This window comes from Vanessa atalanta, chromosome 24 (genome assembly GCF_905147765.1).
Source record: "Vanessa atalanta chromosome 24, ilVanAtal1.2, whole genome shotgun sequence".
Taxonomy (NCBI): Eukaryota; Metazoa; Arthropoda; class Insecta; order Lepidoptera; family Nymphalidae; genus Vanessa; species Vanessa atalanta.
In genome coordinates this window covers 2,285,236-2,306,827 of record NC_061894.1, presented here as the reverse complement: position 1 = coordinate 2,306,827, position 21,592 = coordinate 2,285,236, and the positions used below count along the sequence as shown (strand labels likewise).

The 21,592-nt window shown below is 33.5% G+C and overlaps 1 protein-coding gene across 9 annotated transcripts in view; it reads left to right on the top strand.

Moving 5' to 3' along the window:
* The window catches only part of LOC125073351 (dystonin), a 168,658-nt gene that overhangs the window by 84,875 nt on the left and 62,191 nt on the right, over positions 1-21,592 (top strand). For 5 of the 9 annotated variants that reach the window (XM_047684151.1, XM_047684145.1, XM_047684149.1 and 2 more), the window contains 7 exons: positions 9,930-10,145; positions 10,732-10,828; positions 11,538-11,658; positions 12,029-12,252; positions 12,547-12,697; positions 12,966-13,049; positions 14,428-14,715. In XM_047684151.1, coding sequence (XP_047540107.1) covers positions 9,930-10,145; positions 10,732-10,828; positions 11,538-11,658; positions 12,029-12,252; positions 12,547-12,697; positions 12,966-13,049; positions 14,428-14,715 — 1,181 coding nt within the window. Of the gene's footprint in view, positions 1-9,929; positions 10,146-10,731; positions 10,829-11,537; positions 11,659-12,028; positions 12,253-12,546; positions 12,698-12,965; positions 13,050-14,427; positions 14,716-18,417; positions 18,557-21,592 lie in introns of those variants that run through there. The other 4 variants (XM_047684150.1, XM_047684148.1, XM_047684147.1 and 1 more) reach the window with 2 other exon arrangements.

Here is a 21,592-nt window from a genome sequence, read left to right as displayed (position 1 = left end):
TTCACAACTGCACACACACAAGTTTATGAACACACAATGCACATACACAAGAATAAACATCACTTAACGTCCTATATCGTTTCTCAGGCCATCAGCCTTGTCTTTTTGCTACAATTGAGTCTTAGTCGTGATCAATTATCTTAATTTCGAGCAATTTGGAATTAGCGATTTATTGTAGACCTTGTACGTAGAATGTTATGTTCACGGAAATGAACATATACTGTATTATTTATACTTTTTAAAGTCATAACGTTTCTATAACGTTAACATTATTACTATTATCGTTTCCAAATTTACCGAATATTTTCGAATTAATTGATATTATTTATTTTTAAAAAAAAATTGTCGACAATACTGTCGATAATTTTTTGTTCAAATTTTAACGTTATTATTGTAATTATAATGGAATGAATCCATTGAAACAAAATATTTAATTACAAAACGGCCGATTTTGTAGTGTTTAAATTATTTATAAAAACTTAAGAAACATATAATAAGATTTCATACTAAAAATATTTTGTATAGCTTGACAGTAAATCTTTGTAAAACATAATTTTCTTTCAATTGTCTTGTGATTAACTAATACTAAATATTGTCTGTAAAAATTGTATGTCGGAACCCGTATGTCCAATTGAGTAAATTAGTAAATTGTCCATCTTTTGGGTCATGCGTGGAATTAAAATAACTCAAACGACATTGAATATCAGTTACTTAATATTAGCCAGTCTTACCGCAACTTTATTTAATAAATTTAAACTTTTAAAGGTTCAGAAATAGAGCAGATATAGTTACAAAAGAGAACTGAGAACTAAGAATAAAAGGCTTATCCCTTGAAAAATTATCTCTCAAAATATTTGAGAAGGCAAAATGTTTTACAAGATCACTCATATTTAAATAATATTGGGCAGTGGGGCAATAATAAAATTATAATTTCTTCATATAAATATCATTCAAATTTCTTCCAATGAGAGCATGAAATTGACGTTTATCTCGTCGATAGTCTAAATTTAAAGCGCAGATACGAGTACTCGTTTAATCTATATTAATAATTACGTGCATGTCTATAATAGACCCGATCGATATATCGAGATATTTCGATTTTAAACCTATGAAATTCAATTACATGACAGTTCATCGGGCGGCCATGTTTGACGTTTACGGGTGCGGTCAGAAAGAGTTTTCCAAATAATAATTTCATGCAAGGGTACGGTGCTTAGTTTATATATATATATTTGTTTAGTTATATTTAATATACGCGAGCGAAGCCGGGTTTTCATCTAGTATTGTATAATTAAATCCTATCCAAAACTTATTGCACTTCTGATATGAAAAGTAACAGCATGTTATATTGTCCAAGTATTGGTTGGAGTACAATACACTCGGTTACACAATGTTTTCCTTCAACGCCGAGCACGAGATGAACTTATATAAAATATAAATATAAATCAAGCACGTCTTGTAACTGCTGGACCACGGCTCTTCGGGTATACATTTTATGTATAATAGTTTAGTAGCTTTCTCAGTTAGACATTACAAAAACGTATTTTTATTTATTATTATTGATTTAAATAGTTCTCGGTTGAGATTATTCTACTGAACCATCTCGGGTCTCGGCTCGTCTACATTAATAGTCTGACACTTTAGGTATTGCACATTAAGTCGTGACGTCCTGTTGATTGCGTGCTCGTAAGAATAATGTTTACTTACTCCATGCGCCATTAAGATATGTTATGACAGTTGATGTCAACGAATAATATATTTAAATTTGTTTTCAATATAAATAATATAAATGACTTTATCGTGAATTTAAAGTCGAAATAGATCGAATATTCTTAAATATGACAGGCAGGCAGCCGGGGAAATTTGTTACGTGATTGTAAGTAAGTAGTTTAATTATGTAAATTTAGGTGTTATTCCTTGTGCTAATAATTGCACTTACTCATTCACGCTTCAACCCAGTACAGCGGTAAAACATTATTGGTTATAGGTTATATATTTCATAAATGCGAAGAAAGTTTTAAGACTAAGTATTTTTTTTTAATAAGTGCTAGTTTTCGCCCGCGTGTGTGGTTGTTTGGTTTTATAATATAAAATGCGTCCACCAAAATTTCATCATTGGTTTAGCCGTTAAAACGTAACATATATACTCATTATAATGACTCCTTTTATGTAAACACGTTATATATAAACTCATTATAATGTTTATATAGATAAAAAGGTGTGTAGTAATTAATGGAAATATTATAAATCCTTCATTATGACTCGTGATATGAAATTCGTGAAATAGTTTGAATATCATTGCACTCGATTCAATAATTAGTACTTACTCAAAAATCGCGAGATGAAAAAAAGGTTCATTAACTTACGTACACACATTCATAGATACACAAACGCACACATCTGTCATTAGACAGCCGCCAATTACGGCATATGTAAAGTGAATTCTAAACGAGAGAGGAATATCAATTAAACCTAGATCTCCCTAAAATATTCTAGCCACTGGGCCGAGATGGCCCATTCAACGAAATTCTGCGACATGTGTATTCCGCCAACCCGCATTGGAGCAGCGTGGTGGAATATGCTCCAAACCTTCTCCTCAAAGGGAGAGGAGGCCTTTATCCCAGCAGTGGGACATTTACGGGCTGCTAATAATGCTAATGCTCCCTAAAAAGGCATTGTTTAATTCTAGCAAATTCATTCAATTTTGATGTATTTTGTAACAGTATGCCCTCACGGAACACTTGAGGATCTTAATTGTCATTAATCCTTAATAAACTCGTCAGTCAAATTATCTTACCGGGAAATTGGCATTAAAAGTAAATTGCTCGTAACTCATAAATTATTTTAAACCTCTCAATCATCTGCACTACGATAAAAAACTTAATTGAAGTTATCTATTAATCAGATGCATAGATGAATGCATCTATTCACGTACAACGTATTTGCTTTTTTTTTCTTAGTTATAAAATTAGACATACGAAAATTATACATATATATACTATCTATATTACAATAAATAATAATGCGAAAGAAAATCTGTCTGTCTCTCTGTATGTTTGTCTGTGCCCTTTCACGGCTAAATCACTAATCAGTTAAGTTATTTTTTTTTTATTTGTTATGAAGCAAATTTGAACTCATAGAAAGGATGTAGGCTAGATTTATACGTCTAACAACTGACAGTGAACCTCTTAAACGCGAACGAAGCCGCGGTCGACCGCTAGTGAAACATATACCGGGTTATTTACTTGCATTAAAATTCTTAGCATAACACGTCACGAATGGACATAGTCTCCAATTAATTATCAAAGGTTCTGGTGACAAAGGACGGCGTCCTACGGGAGCTGTCAGTCACAATGACCGTGTCGCACTAGACAGTAGTATTAGTGAAGATAATTTATAAATTGCGCTGCCTCAGGCGTACGTAGTGCTGTCTATCGGTATTTTTGTTGTAAATATACGGTTTTGCGTTCGGTGATTTTAATTTGTATTTTTTTTTTGATAATCGAAAAAAAACATTACAAAATATATAGAGTATTTTAAAAGTTATTTTTATAATTTAATATTCATTCAATTGAAGGAATTATTCATAGTTCGTGTCACTGTTTTCTTTTCTAAACGCGTATGAGACTATTTAAAGTAGTTCAATAATTAAATCGACTAAAAATCCGAAATTTAATAAAGAAATATGTACCCTATTTAATTGGAATAAGGTACAGGCATTTACAACGAAAATGAAGAAAATAAAACGAATATTCTCGTTCGGAAAAGGCGGTGAGTAATTATTACGTACTATTAGAATTAAACTCGAAACGTTTAGATAAAATATTTTCGGATAGATTAATACTAGTGTTGAATATTAGTTCTGTAAATATAGTATCGAAAATTATGAACAATTGAAATCTAAAAAGCGAGATAATTATCATTTATATTTGGTAAATAGTTATTTTTATGAAAGTAGACTAAAAATATCTGGAATGTTTAGATTTATTAAAGTAACAGCCAATGAATGCCTCAAGCTTGCCAAAGGCCTCTTTTGAGGTTTGGAATTTATTGCATAGCTGCTGTGTGGCTTAACAAAATATAGACTATGATTTTTAAATAAATGATGTCCCTTAATTCAATTCATACTATTACGATCTAAATAATTTAAGACAAATTACGATATAGCAGATAAGAGATTACTCTTGGTGATATTTTGTTTTCGTATATAAAAACGACAACGATTTCGAATTAGCTTTTATAGACTACTAGTTATTGTTCGTGGATTCGTTCCCGTTTTAGGGGACATCAGGTGTTGGGCAAAAAAAAATACTCAGTCCTTCTTTGGAGTTGAAGATTCCTTTATACAAAATTTTATCGAATTCTGTTCAGTCGTTTGGACGCGAAAGAGCAACATACAGACATACATAGTTACTTTATCATTTATAATATTAGTACAGATGACATTTACACAATTCAAAGAGACAAACCTAGGGCGTAAAGACATTACATTAATCAACTTTGAAGAATATTTTTATTTAAGAGAGGATTTTTGAATAAAAGTCATATGTATATTTTTTTTACTTTAAATATAAGATGGCATGTGTCCAAAATAATCAACACATTTGAAGATGTGTCTTGTATTAAAATTTTTAAAACGAAAGCGTAATCTCGTGCCTATAAAGTATACTCTAACCAAACACACAAATCATAAACGCTAAATTGAATCTTATTGCTTGGCAGTTAAATGCAATTTCCAAAAACAACATTCGCTTTGTAATTTAATATATTTCTCCGTCCGGCTGCGGTTACATCTCAGATCTTTTATTACGAAGACGTTATTGTTTTCTCACTTTTGTTAACTAGAGTTTACTTTAGTCACTCGTCACCGACCACTCTACTTGTCCTTCAAGAAACTACAATTAGTATACAACGGGTATAAAATAATTAAAGAAAATTACTAATTTTAGATCTATAAATATCAAAAGATACAGTAAAGAATATCAAGATAGTTCAGGGACTGAAACGCGTTAATGTTAAACCCTGACTTTCGCTGATTCGCTCTTTTGATAGGTGTAACCTTTAAATATGATCTATACTAATATTCGCTTGTATTAGCTTGTATGTAGGTATTGTATGTAGTCTTGGGAACTAATGATTTAATTCTTTTTTTCTGGTTAAGATAAATAATTACGAGTGTTACAAGGTATAAATTATATATTATACATCATATAATTTTATTATTTGGTTGTATATGGCTTGTGGATGTAAGGATTGACTAATATTTCTCGCAACGCCAATGTCTAGGGCGCCGGTGACCAATTAACATCCGGTGGCCTATGCTCGTCCGCCTACCATGTTATAGAAAATTAAGACGGCGGGTCACTATATATATATCAAGTTTGCTCGCATGATAGCACTATATTTAACGTTAGGTTAGGTTAGGTGCGTTTGCGTTTACAGTCCGAACTCAAGAATATATAGAAGAACTTTTTGATAATATTTATTTCGTTAGCACACATACGCACATTCTAAATATTTGACAAAGTAAAGCAACAGCGCTCTCAGCGAGACTCCACAATATCAACAAATTTTTTTTAAGTCAATTCAAAACTAAGCACTAACATTTCCATTAGAAAAAATAACGACTCTAAGCATAGTCTGTTTGTCTAAAAAGACAAATGATTTATGCTGATTGAATTCAAACGATGTACACTTCGGTATATTTATGCACCATAAATAAACGATAGTTTACAAACGTGTTTACTTACTACCATTAACTCCAGAAAGATTTACATTATTTATGAAACATATGAACACAAGTCAACAATATCAAAAACAAGACACACTACAACAATAGATAATAAAACACCCACACGCACACATACATAATTGTAATTACACACACAATAAAGTATAATTTATTATTGTTTTAAATTTGTGTGAATACGTTCAATGTATACATAGTATATTATGTGGATGTATGTATATTACACCTACTTATTACTGACATCTGTAATTAAAATTGTGGAAAAGAGTAACTACTGTGTTTCTTGCCGCTTCTTCTCGGTAGAATCTAATTTTATTAATTCAACAGTGTAACATGACGATTTAAAAGTGCTTATATGAGCCCTCTTGTATAAAGAATTGAAGAAGGGATGAATATAAACAAATCATTGAATTACGTATTTCATGTGATTTTCTTATGTGCGCTAGTAACAGTTCTTGATTATATACATACATATATTTCTAGTCATAATACAACACTTTTCTACGTAACTACTTATAATCTACATTCAAAGTTCCGTCGACGTTTAAAACGTCATTTTTTCGAAAATCCGTACGGAATGTCTTAGATTGTTTAATCTCGACCAATGATATCGCGTCGATCCGATGTCAAATGTTGTTTATTTGTCTTTTGTCTTCTCGCGGTTGGAAAAGACTAGGTCTTCACTTGAATTAATTAATCATTATACGAATTTAAAAAATAGTTTTATATATATGTACATACAGGTTCTTAAAGAACAAGATAAATATTAAACTTCTATATATTCCTTTCCTGATTGTGTATCAGATGGTTCTTGCTTATTATTTAACTATTGCACGGTCTATCGGCTATTTGGACAGCGAAACTGTAGCTTGTGAATGTGTAAATGTGTGTGTGTGTGTTATTAAAGTTGACAATGTGTTGTATCTGACTAGAATTTTGCTATAGAATTTATGAAACATGTCTATTGCGTAACATATCCAGACTTCCTTTAATATTCACGATGATAGTCATATCTCAGAGGTTATACGATGTTTGTTGTTATCAAGATAACCTAAACACGCTTGACATGAATACCTTTAAAATTAGAACACTCCTTTTGTAATTTTTTTTAAGGACCGGACAGAAACGTACTTGAAGCTTTACACACACAAACATATTCACACTCACGCGCGCACGCATAAAATTTAAATACATACAATACAGAATAATAAGATAGATTAAAAAATGGTAAATGAATCAGTGTAGTCTAGGCGCTAGGGATATAACATCTTAGACCCCATAGTCGGTAGCATTGACAATGTAAGGAGGATCTATATTAGTTGTTAAGTGTCAATATATGTATGTTCACACTGTCGCCGGGAGTGTTATAAATAACAATTATCATTTGTATTTAAACTTATGACCTTTCGTGATATCTTCGACTCGCTCAGGTCAACATATAAACCTGAACTTGCAATTGAGCTGATATTATAATGACATCACTTTAAACTTTAATACGTATGTACCCTAATGTCGTTTTGATTGCCATCTGTTTGAATCATGCTAATGACATACGTAAGTGTGTATGTGTGCGTTTGTATGTATGTATTCGAAGTAATTCATTCGTTTGTTTTTTTTTCGTTTAAAGTATATTGCTCGACTTTTTAAAAGGTTCACAAAATTATTTGTTAATACGGCTTTTATCGAACGTTTGTGAATACTCGCATTATACATACACGACGAATAATTTTAAATGAATATAGTAGACTATGTATTTTATTTCGCTGGTTTCTTTTCTTTAGTACATTACGGTTGGTTTCAGTCAATTCTATTATGTACCATGACGACTTAAGAACGCTTTTAAGAAACTACTCGATTAAATAATATTTTCAATTAATTGCTGCTTATTTTTATGTGTTATATGTGTGAGTATCAGCACTCACACATATAACACATAAAAATTGTTAGATTTTGTCGAGATTGTCGAGAGATTGTCGAGATTGTTATTGACAAAAAAAATGTAGAGTTAATTAATCCGAAATGTTTTACGAAGCGATATAAACGATTGATTCAGATGTACAATATTCACTATCGTGATGTTCCATACTTAAATAAATATTGTGTAAATCTAAATATTGTTATAATTACTAAACTAGCGGCGTGCTCTGGCTTCGCACGTGTGCAATTTTGTGTCTTTTTATCGGCACACAGTCCCTATTAGAAAATCCTTGTAAACTTTTTTTAATTCTATTCTCCGTAAGAACCTTTTCAAAGTGAAAAAAAAGATGAATGAAATCGGTAACGTCGTATTCGGGTATTGCGTGACCAAGAAAAATAGGGAATCATTTTAATATATATAAATATTGTATATATTCTAATGGCAATTCTACATATTTGGATAATTAAATACAGATAGAAACCAAACTGATTTTGTTCTTATAGAAAGACAATAGGATAAGTTCGGAGGACTAATGTATGATGTAAATAGGTTTCATTAAAGTTACCACAAATTTTAGAATAAATATCTTGATAGTGTTTTTTTTAAGGAAAATTACACGTCTGTCGCGTGTAGTCGATTTTTTTATATTTTATTTTCTTTTAATTTATAATTTTGTGTTTTGTGGTTTATATTTACGCCATGTTAAAGACACATGAGCCGAGATGCCCCAGTGGTTAGAACGCGTGTATCTTAACCGATGATTTTAGGGTTCAAACCCAGGCTAGCACCTCTCAATTTGTCATGTGCTTAATTTATTTTTATAATTTATCTCGTGCTCGGCGATGAAGGAAAACATCGTTCAGCCACATGTGTATTCTACCAATCCGCATAGGAGCAGCGTGGTGGAATATGCTTCAAACCTTCTCCTCAGAGGAAAAGGAGGCCTTAGCCCAGCAGTGGGAAATTTACAGGCTGCTAATGTGAATGTGAAAGACATATATACTAAAATATTCGAGAGTTTGTTATACGAATGTACAGTTAATAAAAATATAATTTAGTAGCGGTTCCAAAAGTTTTCTCGAGACTTGGCAGTCGGAAAGGATTCAGCAATCAATATTATGTCCAAGCATCTTGCGCTCAAATGTCAATCCATAATCCAGTGCCGCAGAATTTTTCCTACATCGTTTGGTAATAAAGTTAGGTTAGGTTACTGAATTATACGAAGGGCGTTCACTGTGTTAATATTCAAATCGTTGGGTCTATATGCACCCATTCAACATAATTGAATTTATAACAATTTGTTTCGTCAAAGATGATGTCATAGGTTTTTTTACCAGAAGTCAATTCTATTGGCCTTGGCTTGATATCCAAGATTGTATATTGCAGCAATTTCTAATAATGCTCAACTCAAGTGTAGGAGTTCGGATACAGAGTAATCTTAACCTCTGTGAATATATTAACATATAAATAAAAGATAATTTATCAAATAACAAAGAAATTCGCCTTCGTAATTCGGTAATAATGGATAATTTTTTTTTATAAAAAAAACACTAAAATTAATTTAAATTTAAATGTTACTTAAATCTATTAAAAATAATCGTAATTTATTTTGTAATGTTTGTGTTGTCGCATTTCTTGTTTTGGTAATTTTTTTTTTTTATTCCGCGCAAACTCCTTAGAGAGTACGAAACGAAGGTTATATTTAGATCTGTTTCACGATTGTTTCGTCGAAAATTAGTCAAGCAAACGTTTTTACTCTGTGCCCGTATCATCCGCTATAGTTTTCAGTTTCTCTATCTGATCCGACACGGTCTAGTCCTCTGATCATACAAGTTTGTAAATTTAAACCGGGTTTAAATGTTACGTAACACAATATTAGTGTACTCCGAACATTCTGTGGAAAGAGTTTGGTGCGACTATAAACTGTCAGGTCGTTTTTTGTTTTCTGTCTCGATGACGGTCATTCACTTCAATTTTTGTGTCTGTGATTGTCAATGATGGTGTTTTATTTTAAAACTGCTTTATCGACTGTGATTATTTGAAAAACATTGATGATTTAATGTTCCTATTACAAAATTTGTTATTTTTTTTTAATAAATTCATTTGTTTTCAATTGAGTGCCAAAGGCTTGAATTTTAACGTGTCGATTATTTTTAAATTTCATTTATATTCATTTAAAACAAAATAAATTTTATAAAAAATATACGAAAATATTATATATATTATTGGATAAAATAATAAAAAAAATTATCGATCTTGCAGAGGACTCCAAAAATGCAGCACGAATATTTACCGAACAGTCTTCGAATTTACTGGAACGGCTGGAAGTATTCGAACGACAGCTGCACGAACGCATCGCGAGTCACATCCCACGGGACCTGGACTCACTTGAGCACCTGGTACTACAGCATAAGGACTGGGAGAGCAGCCTGCATACTTTGTCGTCAGATATTGAGGAAGTGCAGGCGACATTTAGAGGTAAGTAAAAACGACGTTTTATTTTAGTAATTAGCTTTAAGCCTTTGAGTTTAACAGTCGGATAAAAGCTTGAACTAATATTAGTGTGGTTACGAGTTCTTAAAGCGTCAATATTGAGTTAATGATGAAAGCATTTTACATTAAAAAATTATAATCGTCGTTTACGACACTCACGAGTTGAGATGACGTAGCTTAAATCAGTAGAAACTAAATACATTAATAACCGAGCTAAACTGGGCAGAGATGGCCCAGTGCTTAGCACGTTCACCTTATCGAATTTTTCGGGTTCAAAACCACTGAAATGTGATTAAGTTGTGTCTATAATTTATTTCGTGTTCTGCGTAAAGAAACGTAAAGAACGTTGTGTAGTCTGATCTTTATAAAAAAAAACTTGCTACTGTCGTATCTATCTGTATGTAATGTGTATCGACTGTCTCGCATTAGTGCAGCGAGCTGGAATAATCTTCTTGATAGGGGAGGAGCCCTTAGCCCGGCCGTTAGACATTTAAAGATATAACAGACTGAGCATTCTATATACAAAATACAATTACTACTTCTTGTGATTTAGCTTATTTTTTTTTTCTAGGCATTGCCCTTAAGACCCCTGCTATGAAAAAGAATCTCGACAAAGTAATGGGAAAATGGAACGATATGCAATCAAAGAGTCAACTATTTGTTGAAAGGTAAGTCCGAATAAATATAAATATTGGCCAAACATCACATACATTACTCTGATCCCAATGTAAGTAGCTAAAGCACTTGTGTTAAAGATAATCAGACGTAACGATGTTACCCAGACACCCAGACCCAAGACAACATAGAAAACTAATTAACTTTTTCTACATCGACTCGGCCGGGAATCGAACCCGGGACCTCGGAATGGCGTAGCCATGAAAACCGGTGTACACACTACTCGACCACGGAGATCGTCGTCGAAAGGAAAACACTTTATTCGACTTCGTTCAACCTGATATATCAGATCTTTATTATAAAAAACATAATAACTTAATAAGCAACATTAAATAGTAACTACTGAGTTGAATTCTACTTTCCTTTTTAGCCGGGTCTTGATAGAATCTACTATCGGATCCGGTGGTCGCTTTATATTTAATATAACGCTGTTAATTATCGATTCAAAAGTACGTGTTAAAGCCTAAATGAAGTCAGTTTTGATTTCAATGAACATATATCTCTGTTAGATATATGTACACGATAGAGGGTATCTCATCTTACCTCGCGCTATGCGTTATGATTGTGCGAATATAGTCGTTTCAAGATGTAAAAATTTACCCAGCTACTACACATTGCATGGTACTACCTAACTTGGTCGGTTTATTTTTTTATATTGTACATTCTTCATCACTCATAAAATTGTATATATTTTTTTTCCAGGTTAAAGTTCGTCGAAATAGTCGTAAACAGTATAGAAGAAAACAATCAAACGATTTCCGAATTCGAGATCAAACTAGCCCAGTTCAACGACCTTCCCAATGATGTTGAACTTCTCAAAGATGTATGTATAACATATCTTAATTATTTCCTAAAGGACGATTCAGTAATCTCCTGATTAGTGCTGTAAGAAATATTATCCAAGTTTTAGATCGTCAATGCGTCTCTGACCTCGGGAAATCAGATATAATGTTCCTACTGGCTGTAGTTACACTTTTGCCTATTATTATTGTGTATCACTCTGCATCTGTATAGTGTGACTACAAAGATGAGATCATGAGGGATAATATTTTCTACTTCTGAGCAATTCTGATAATAACTGGGTCATTCTGTCCTTAGACACATACCTTGCTTATACTTTGGTCGATCTTTAGAATTTTTGAAGCTACCAAGCTATATAAACCTTGAAGTTAAACCACAAATCTCACCCCTAGATCCACGAAGACCTCCTCCGCATGCAAGTGGCGGTGAGCAAGCAGCAGATCCAGGTGGACCAGATGAACGACGACGCGGAGAACTGCCGGCGCCTCGTGGAGAGCTCGCGCGCCGCCCTGCCGCACGCCGCGCGCGGCAAGCAGCCCGACCTCGAGCGCCTCGACAAGGAGGTGGCGCAGCTCAACGCGCGCTGGGGGCACGTGTGCGGGCAGCTCGCCGAGCGGTGCGTCTCTTGTGCCTCATCAACACTGCCTCATTCGGCATTCGTTTCCTTTCTTTGTTCAATTCGAAAACATAGTCAAAGAAAAATATTACATCCTCGAAGTGGAACCTGTTCAGTATGACGTATAGGGGATACGTCCCATGATAATGACGATAACCGAAGAGTCCTCGTATCTCAAGGAGACCTTCATGCTGCTCCAACTTGGGATTAACATACATATGCCATAATCTATTTCCTTGCGACATTTCCTTTGACTATAGTTGACAAACTTGACTCTAATTAACTTTCTGACAGGCTCCGAAGCTGCGAAGCTGCGTACCAACTCCTGCGCAACTACAATGCGGGTCTCGAAAAAGAGGCGGAGTGGATCGATGACGCGTACAGCAAGTTGCAAGCGCAGCCTCCCATCGAGGTGCGACCAAAGGAACAGCTGGAGCCTACCAGGGTAAGTTATACGAAGCTAATAATTTATAAAAACTATAAAAATTTGGATGTAGATTAAAAAAATGCTGATATTTTTTATCTGATCATTTAATATAGTACGTCGGTGGCGAAGGTTCCGTATCTTTTAATTTAGACCATTTAACTCTTTTTCATGTAAAATATTCTACTTCAGCAATCAGAATATTAACAGATTTTTCAGTCGATATCAGTTTTTAATAGCAGTACAGAATAAAAATATTTTTATTTTAATTAAATAACTATAATCACAGAATCTGTTGACGGGTGTCGTGGAGAGGACGCCAAAGATTGAGAAAGTTAACGTTGACGGCGGAAGATTCATTCGAGAGGCGAAGGTAAATATCAGCGCTGTGGAAATCGTATCTGGCGTGTATTTAATCTGTGGCATTCTTTGGTATTCCATTTCCAACTTTACATATATGACATTAATTGGTCTTACTTTTGAAAATATGACGTTCCTTTTTTCTCTTGTTACAATTGTAGTAAGAGAGAAAGGGATACATAGAACAAAATTAGCTTGGTGATATGGATCTTAGATGAACCTTAGAATGCAAACTGCGATTAAGTTCGCGTTAGAAGCAATTTTGAGAGATTATGAAAGGCATTTGAAGTTAAAGTTGTTTTGATATACGTTGATGTCCAGCGTCTTTCCTTCTCTTTTCCTTGTCTCGTTTTGGTCTTTGGGTCTTTGAACGTGTCGTTATTGGTTTTCTATCAGTCTGTTTTGAACCATGCATGAAGCTTCAGCCGGCAATCCTAATGCTTTTGAATGACGCTTTGAAATTAAACCTAATCGTTATTCAACGCTTGTTTTATAACTAACATAACAAAACCTCTGAAAGCGGGACGTTTGTGTGATTGAACATATTCCAACGGCATTATATGACTGCTGTCGCAATGTCACTAAGGCGAGATATTAGGCACGCCGATAACGCACCGGCCGCGCGGCCGCTCCAGCGGAACGCGTTCGAAATTCAAATCGATTTCTTACAAAGCAATCAGTGACTGAAAATTAAAAAAAAATTAAGGTCAATGTTCTTACGCTTTGCATGCGAATATATTCAATGTTGTCGATGTACACTTTATAAAAAAAAACTTTTATTAAGTCGAATTTGTACAAGTCGTTTGTAAATTATGCTTCGGTTGAAGATGCACGTTGGGTGTTTTAAAGTGTACGCACTGGGTGTTGCACGCTTCTCTGTAGCGGACTTCCAGCATGACCACTTTATCCTGGAATACCTGTCTGGACTTAAAAGAAAAAAAAAATCCAATAAATATATTGTCATTGTTTTCCAAATTTGGTGCGAATGTGCTCTGAATGTGCAAAGGATGGCTGTGGACGACTGGACGTGCCTATTTTTAATGTTAAAATTTGTAGACGAAATTCAGAACAATAGTTTCAAGTTGCGATGAAAGAATTTGTGTGTGATGGAAATATTATGATATATTACGCTTACTTTAACAGACGGCGGTTTGTTCTTAAAGTTAAGAATCATGATTACTATCTAGTTTTTAGTACACTGAAACAAAACTTTACAACTCTGATTTGACGTACAAAATGTCATGTGTTTTTTTTTTTAATTTATTATCTATAATTAAAGTTTTTGTTTCAATAGTCGATAAAAATATTTTTGAGAAAATTCGATTTTTTATATAAAGCTTTAAGGGCAGTCCGTCTAAACTAACCCTAACGCCCAACCTAACCCGAACTAGATACACTCGTCGAGATGTCAGCGTTACGTGGAATGGATCTGCGAGGAGATCCACCCGTCCCTCGACACGAGACAGCTGAAGCGGCAGGCGGACGTGGAACTCGCGGAACGGTTAAGGAACCGAGGCCGAACGGATGTGGTACCCGGCGTGGAACCTATTCTATCTGGCGCTGAAGCCGTAGCCAGGGAGCTGGACGAGTTGAATGCGAAACACCAGAGGCTTCTGGACTTGTTATATGAGAGACTAAGGAGGATAGCGGCCGCCAATCCTGGAGATATTGTCACATTGGTGAGTTGAATTTGACTACTTAAATGTTTGGTATATAAAATTTATCGCAGGTATTAATTTACTAAGGATTAAACTAACTTAATTAGGCAAAAAGACAGACGTCGCGTGAGAAGCAACTAATGGTTTTGAATGAGATTTTCATGGAGATAATTGTTTTGTTTTGCGTTTTTCGAGATAAAAATGAACGTTAATTCACCCGAAAACTAATTCTTAATCAACCCAAATTAAGAACGCAAATAAACGGACCATAAACTTGTTAAACATTGAAAATTCTCTATATATTGAAAAACAGCAAAATATCTTTTTTTTCTGTTCTTTCACCGATATTATTATTTGTTACGTAGCTAATGAAGAGCTTCAGTAGTATCAACTAGTTGTCGCCCGCGGTTTTTGCTCGCATTTTAGGATTTGGTCGTCAGATTAGATCAGATAGATTTGGCCGTGAAAAAGCAACCGATAGACAGACAGAGTGACTTTCGTTAGAATATTAGTATTTAATTTATAATATTGACCGTAATGATGACGATCGAATATCGTCCAGTTAACCAGTATTCCATTCGAAAACACTTGTCTCTTGTAAGGACGTACGTTTCACTTAATTCATAGCAAATGATGTCACGATTGTGTCATTTTATCGCGTGGACCTCGAAGGAGGCCATCCACTAGCAGGCGCCAGTTTTGAATAATAAATTAGAAAATGTTAGGCCTCCGTGTTTACAGAACTAGTTTGCGCTTTAGATCATGACTGAGATATTGACTTTAAATGGTCATTAAAACGTTCGGAAAAAAATATGTTAGATTTTGTGTTTTTATTAAATTGTCGTTAAAGAAGTTTTAGATATGATCTTATCTCTTTAAATATCAAATTCATAAAGTTCCTTTTAATATTTCATTTCTTTTTAATATTTTATTTTACTAAAACATGGACGTAGGATTGCTATGTTTAATTATAAATAAATCCAATTTGAGAACAAAATTAGATCCATACTTAAAAATTAGGATGCCTAACGGAAAATCCTACTAGACGTTTCACCAGAAGATGCAGTTGGTTTTCGGAGATTTTAGTCTATACCTAATATTATTATAAAACTAACTGCTCTTCGCAGTTTCATCCGCTTCAAATTTTCACTATTCATCTTCTGGTATAATTCTGACATCTTCTAGTACCAATTTTATGTACCTATATTGGTTTAGTAGTTATTAGTATAGACTGCCTAAATTTTTAATATGGATTTGGTTTATTTGCCGCAAAACGTTGAATAACAACGTTTTGATTCGAGTCTTAAACAAATACGCAATGATTCAACCGTTCTGTATAAGGCAAATCAACACCCACACATTGCTCTACAGTCAACGTGGGCCGATAATAAATGTTTTATTACGAGCCGCGTAATTGAGTTTATAGCGAACGCAAAGGTTAGGTGCTTTATGTCTACTAAATAAGGTATCCGATTAGCCAATACTATCTAACATGTAATGTTCTAAACCCTTTTACCGAATACGTCCAATTGCCTAAACGTTACGTTTAAAAGGCTATGGTTCCATATTAACTCGGTTTCGATATTTTTATCTATATTTATAACTGGAAGAGCTATTTGCGAATTGGCGAAACACTTTATGGTTTTTCCATAATAGCTATAACGCAGTTCGTATATCGTCTGATATACGAACTGCTTGGTGAATAATGCTCACCTCAGGTCATACATCGCTGTATTCATTAGTAGGACTTTGTTTCGTGTTGGTGGGTGCCACCCACTTACCGCATGTTCTGCTGTCACAGTATATTTTTGCATTGCTGTTCGGATTGAAAGCTGGATGAGACAAAACATTTTGCATCTCGTTGTTATCGGGGTATTCCTGACGTAAGAAATTGTTTATACTTCATACGTTTAAGTGGCATCAGTGGATCAGGCTTTTCTGCTTTAATATCCTGAGCAGTTAGCGTTTCTTAGTTGGATATTATCATCATCATCCTCAGTTAAATCTTTCTTCTCATTTATGAACACAACAACAACACAATCCATGCTTATTAAAACCCGGAGGTTTCTCTGGGCTTACAGTACTCTACGTTTATACATACAACTATCTTTAAACATATTCGTTCCTTTGCCTTTTATGTCCATAATAGATATATCTGTGGTTACCACCAGTATAAGACTATTGCAAGTTTAATAATATAGACATAATTATATACCGCTACTTCAGAACCATTTCAGTAAAACATTACACTACACAATTAGTTCTTATCTTGGAACGATTTATAACATCATAGCCGAATCGGTAAACTTGTAAGTGCATCCAATCGAGGAGTACTTGCATCTGGGTATTATCTGTAGTGTTTTCGAAGTCGATTAATATTAATGATTAAATGGTATTAATATTAGTAGTCTATAATTGATAAATGAAGTCTGAATATGGCATACATGCTCCATACAGTCTTCAAGTACGTTAGCTGTATTTCCTAATTCAGTTCGAGGTTCTATTTTTTTTGTTTTCACATAACCAGTGACTTTGACGTTAATGAGTAAACGAAATGAACACGACATTAAGACGATTTTGCTTTTAAAATTTTACTGTTATCATCAGAGAACAGAAAACATGACAGAAAAAAAAAACATTAGTATTTGTTGGCCTTCGAAATTTTCGAAAATGTGATATGTCACAGAAATAATCAATGTCCACCAATCCGAGTTCGCTGGGGCGTTTTCCTCGCCGTGGCAAATTGGCTATTGCTAATAAATAATTGCTAAGGATTAATATCTCGGCCAATATGCACATAATACCTGTCGGTAAACCTACTGATCTTATCCTTTCACACAGCTATAATTCAAATCCTGTTCTCGTAAATTCTAATATGAATTTCAAATGCATGATTATATATTCCACTTAAATCCGTTACTTTAAAACCACACGATGACGTAATGTTGATAAAATCGAGCAAAATTTGTACGTATACTTCACCTCGAACCATTAAAAAAGATTAACGTACCTAAAAATATTTATTTGTGTTAAAACAACACAATATTTTTAAGATATAAGACCTTTTAACACTAGACCATAGAATAACTCTATTACGTAATATTTATTTACAAATGAGTTGACGTTGTGTTCAAGTAATTATAAGCACGTCCGACTCGCATTATTGTTTGACTTTTTATTCTAGTAGCAATTAAACTATTCTCTCGATATTATTTCTATACTTTTCTTCGCATTTGTTTATAACTACCGATTAAAATGTTTTAGCAATTTTAGTACGAGTCTTTAAGATGAGAATTTTTATTGTCTTGGAAAGGTATTTAAATTATCGTTACGGGGACTATACTGGTACCTTGTAAATTGAAGATTTGTATTTCCTCGGGTTTTCTTGATTATAAAAGTAAAATATAATCGAAATAATGAATTTATTATTCAGAATTGTCGGAAATAATTTCACGTTCCACTAACTATTATTATAATATACGTATGTATGTAGTATTTTTGTATACATAAGTGAATTGTAGAGTAGTTTGATACCTGTTCGTGATGTTGCATAAACATCATTATCTATTTTGCACTTTAAATGTATCGGGATTTTCGCAGAGTGCTTAACTCTCAGATAAGCTATATAAAAGTTGGAGATTACGTCATTTATATAGTTGCAGTCAATCATCAACAGATAGCCCGGCGATTTGACGCGATGACGATTTTACGTCCGCTTTTTCAGTATCGCGCGAACGACGATCGCTGATCGACGCACGTTCATTCAGACTGCGTACAGCGTTTTCGAAATTCGAACGAGTTAAAAATCGATGTGCAATTTAATTTGTGCCAGTGTTTTGTGCATTTAATATTTTCAGAGAAGGTTCAGTGACCAAAGAGTTTATATCGTTTGAAAATATCTACTGTGAATTATTTTTAAATAAATCGTACCTTGACCTTGTTGCGTTTAATAACAATACAGAAAAAAAAATAACTTTACAGATTACACGATAAAATAACTTTACAGCTTTCGATAATATTTACCGTATCAGATATTAATGAAGCGATCAATATAAATGCAGTCACGAAATGACATTCGCGATAATCGACGTTATAGGCGGTAAATAGTACGCGTTAACAATAAAAATTAAATCAAGTTTTTCTGGATGTCGTCGAAAGCTGTTTCAGAGGCGGTTTTTGTTAAATTGCATTTTTACAACATTAAATTTTTATTATACTTACCGATCGAGGATGATATGACATACGATACATACTCAGTTCTTGAATTTGGAAATAAATACAGGGTGTCCCAAAATATCGAATGATTTCTTTGCTTGGGATGGTTAATAATTCTGACAGTGCCAAAAACTTTCGTGGTGGTTATGGCTTATCATAAATTGGCCCACCTGCTAGGGCGCCTATATACTTTAAATTTTAAAAAATAATAAAATTTGTCACACATGTGAACTAAGTCGTAAAATATCGAATTGATTACTTTTTATTTAGTCGTAAAAAATATATTACTTACTTCTAATTACTCTAAGTGAAGCGTTCTTGAAATAGTAAACGAATATTGCTATTATAAAAAATATATATTGTTCTAAATTTAAATTTGAATAATCCCGATGTACCGATGTTATAACGGTTGCAACTTCCTTTTTAATCGATTAGAAATGTTAAGCGCCTTATCAATGTTTATGTTTAAGAAGTATTAAAAATGATACTACAATGCCGTGTAATCTTGTTATCGGTGCAGTAAAACATCGATAATTCCTCATTAGTTTAAACTCTACCGATTAATGAAAAACAATACTGCTCTAAAACTTTTTTAAATTAATATGCTTATAATTTTCATATTTACAACAATTTTGTATCGATTATTATATCGTATTCTAGTCGAAATTATCTTATATTTAGAGATAATCGAGTAATTTTGTTTCATTTCTCACATCTATGATACATTTGATATAACCTATAGAATGAAAAAAAAAATATCCTTCTTTCAAAATTAATGTTTTGCATATAACACATAATTTAAACAGTCAAAAATCTAGTTTTTAATTAATTCGATGATCTCGCCAGAGTTCAAGGTCTTACGATAAACCAATATGAGATCAAACATACTTTACGTAATAATTAAAAGTAAATATTTGATATAATTACCTGTACTAACATCATTAATGGGAAAGTCTGTCTGTCTTTCTGGTTTTATGGTGAAACCACTGAAACTATTGTTGAAATTCGCATTGAAAACAGCTCGAACCCCAATGACGGACATAGACAAGTTCAAGGCAGTCTTTGAAGCATTTTCGTCTCAAACTGAATATCACGTGGACGAAGGTGCGGGTTCAGCTAGTAAGATACTAAATTGATCCTCATCTTATTGAATCTTGTTCCTTTTTTGAATCTGCAAAAGTCATGCATTGTGAATTTATTGACAGCTTAAAGTAAAATACAATACTCCAAGAAGGTGAAGGTGAAGGTCGATGAAACTAATACCGTCTTACTTAGGTACACATTAACGACGGTACCTATAAATGTTGCATAGGAGGAGTTAATTGGACAATGCTATCTTCTTCTTTCAAATGTCAAATCAATTATGAGGGAAAGAGATAAATCAGTGTTTAACTAAACAACGTTCATAAGTCAAGCCATAGTTTAAAATGTGTTATAAAAGTTTGAGTGAATACAATTATATACTTTCTGAACTATTACAAACTGTAGTAGACTTATTTATATTACAAGTTGGAGAGTTTGTTTGCTTGAATGCGATAATCAGAGGAACTCTCCTTAAAATTTTTGCCTTAAAGAACGTAAGGAATCCAAATGAAATGTAACCATAAACAATACAAGTATTTAGGTAAAGAGATGAACTCAATTTTCTTGTTTATGTTTAGCTCGGACGAAACGTGGATAGATAGGAAAATTATACTTATGAAGTAATTTAACTGTTGGTATCGAGAGTTTTTCCAATGGTTGTACTGCAAATGGCGTAATATCGTCGTCACATTAATCACGTTTGTGACCTCATTCACAGCCATGACCAAACCAGTGATGACTATTTTTCCTCTCTTAAGGTCACTGCTATTAAAACACTTCAAATAATACCTTTAATGATTAAATTTGATGTATTGATTAGTATAAATCTCCATTTATAAACTGTTTCATTAAACGGTTTAAGTTACGAAAATAACTAACGGTGAAGTCTAATCGAATTTATTTCATGGTTGGTCAAGTTTTCTTGAAATCATTTGTAATGAAACGGCGTGCAGAGTTATTTTGGTCTCAGCGTTATCATGCTTTGTATTCGAATCAACCTGTTAGCGTCACCTTTATTAATTCAATGTTTCACCTCGATACCTCTCAGGACGAATGCATTCGTTCTAGTTTTGTTTTTTATTATTAGTTCTATACCATGTTCCGGAATTTTAGTAATCTCCTCTGTTTTGGAATTGTTTTTGTTTTTTTTTAGGAAAATCCAGTACGTTTGTCTATATATATAAAAGCGAAATACCACTCACTGATAAATCATGAAATCTCAGAAACTATAATACCTACAAACTTGAAAATTGCAGGTAGGTTCCTTATAGGGTGTAGTCATCCGCTAGGATTTTACGAAACTCTACCCCTAAGGGGTAGGGGTTGCAAGTTTTTGTTTTATAAATTACACGTGGGCAAAGCCGCAGGTTCAGCTAGTTTACCTATAAATGTTCTTTAGGTTATGATTAGTAAAACAATGCTGTGTATCCTTCTTTCGAATGTCAAATCACTGATGACTGAAAGACGTTAAAGAGCTAAAGCTTAAAATGGCCTAGACGGAGGTTCCGCTACCCATATCCTGTTCCTTTGTCCTAAACTTCTTCATCCCATTTACGACATTCTCCCTCCTAAAGTTCCTCGTCCTATAAATGTTGAATGT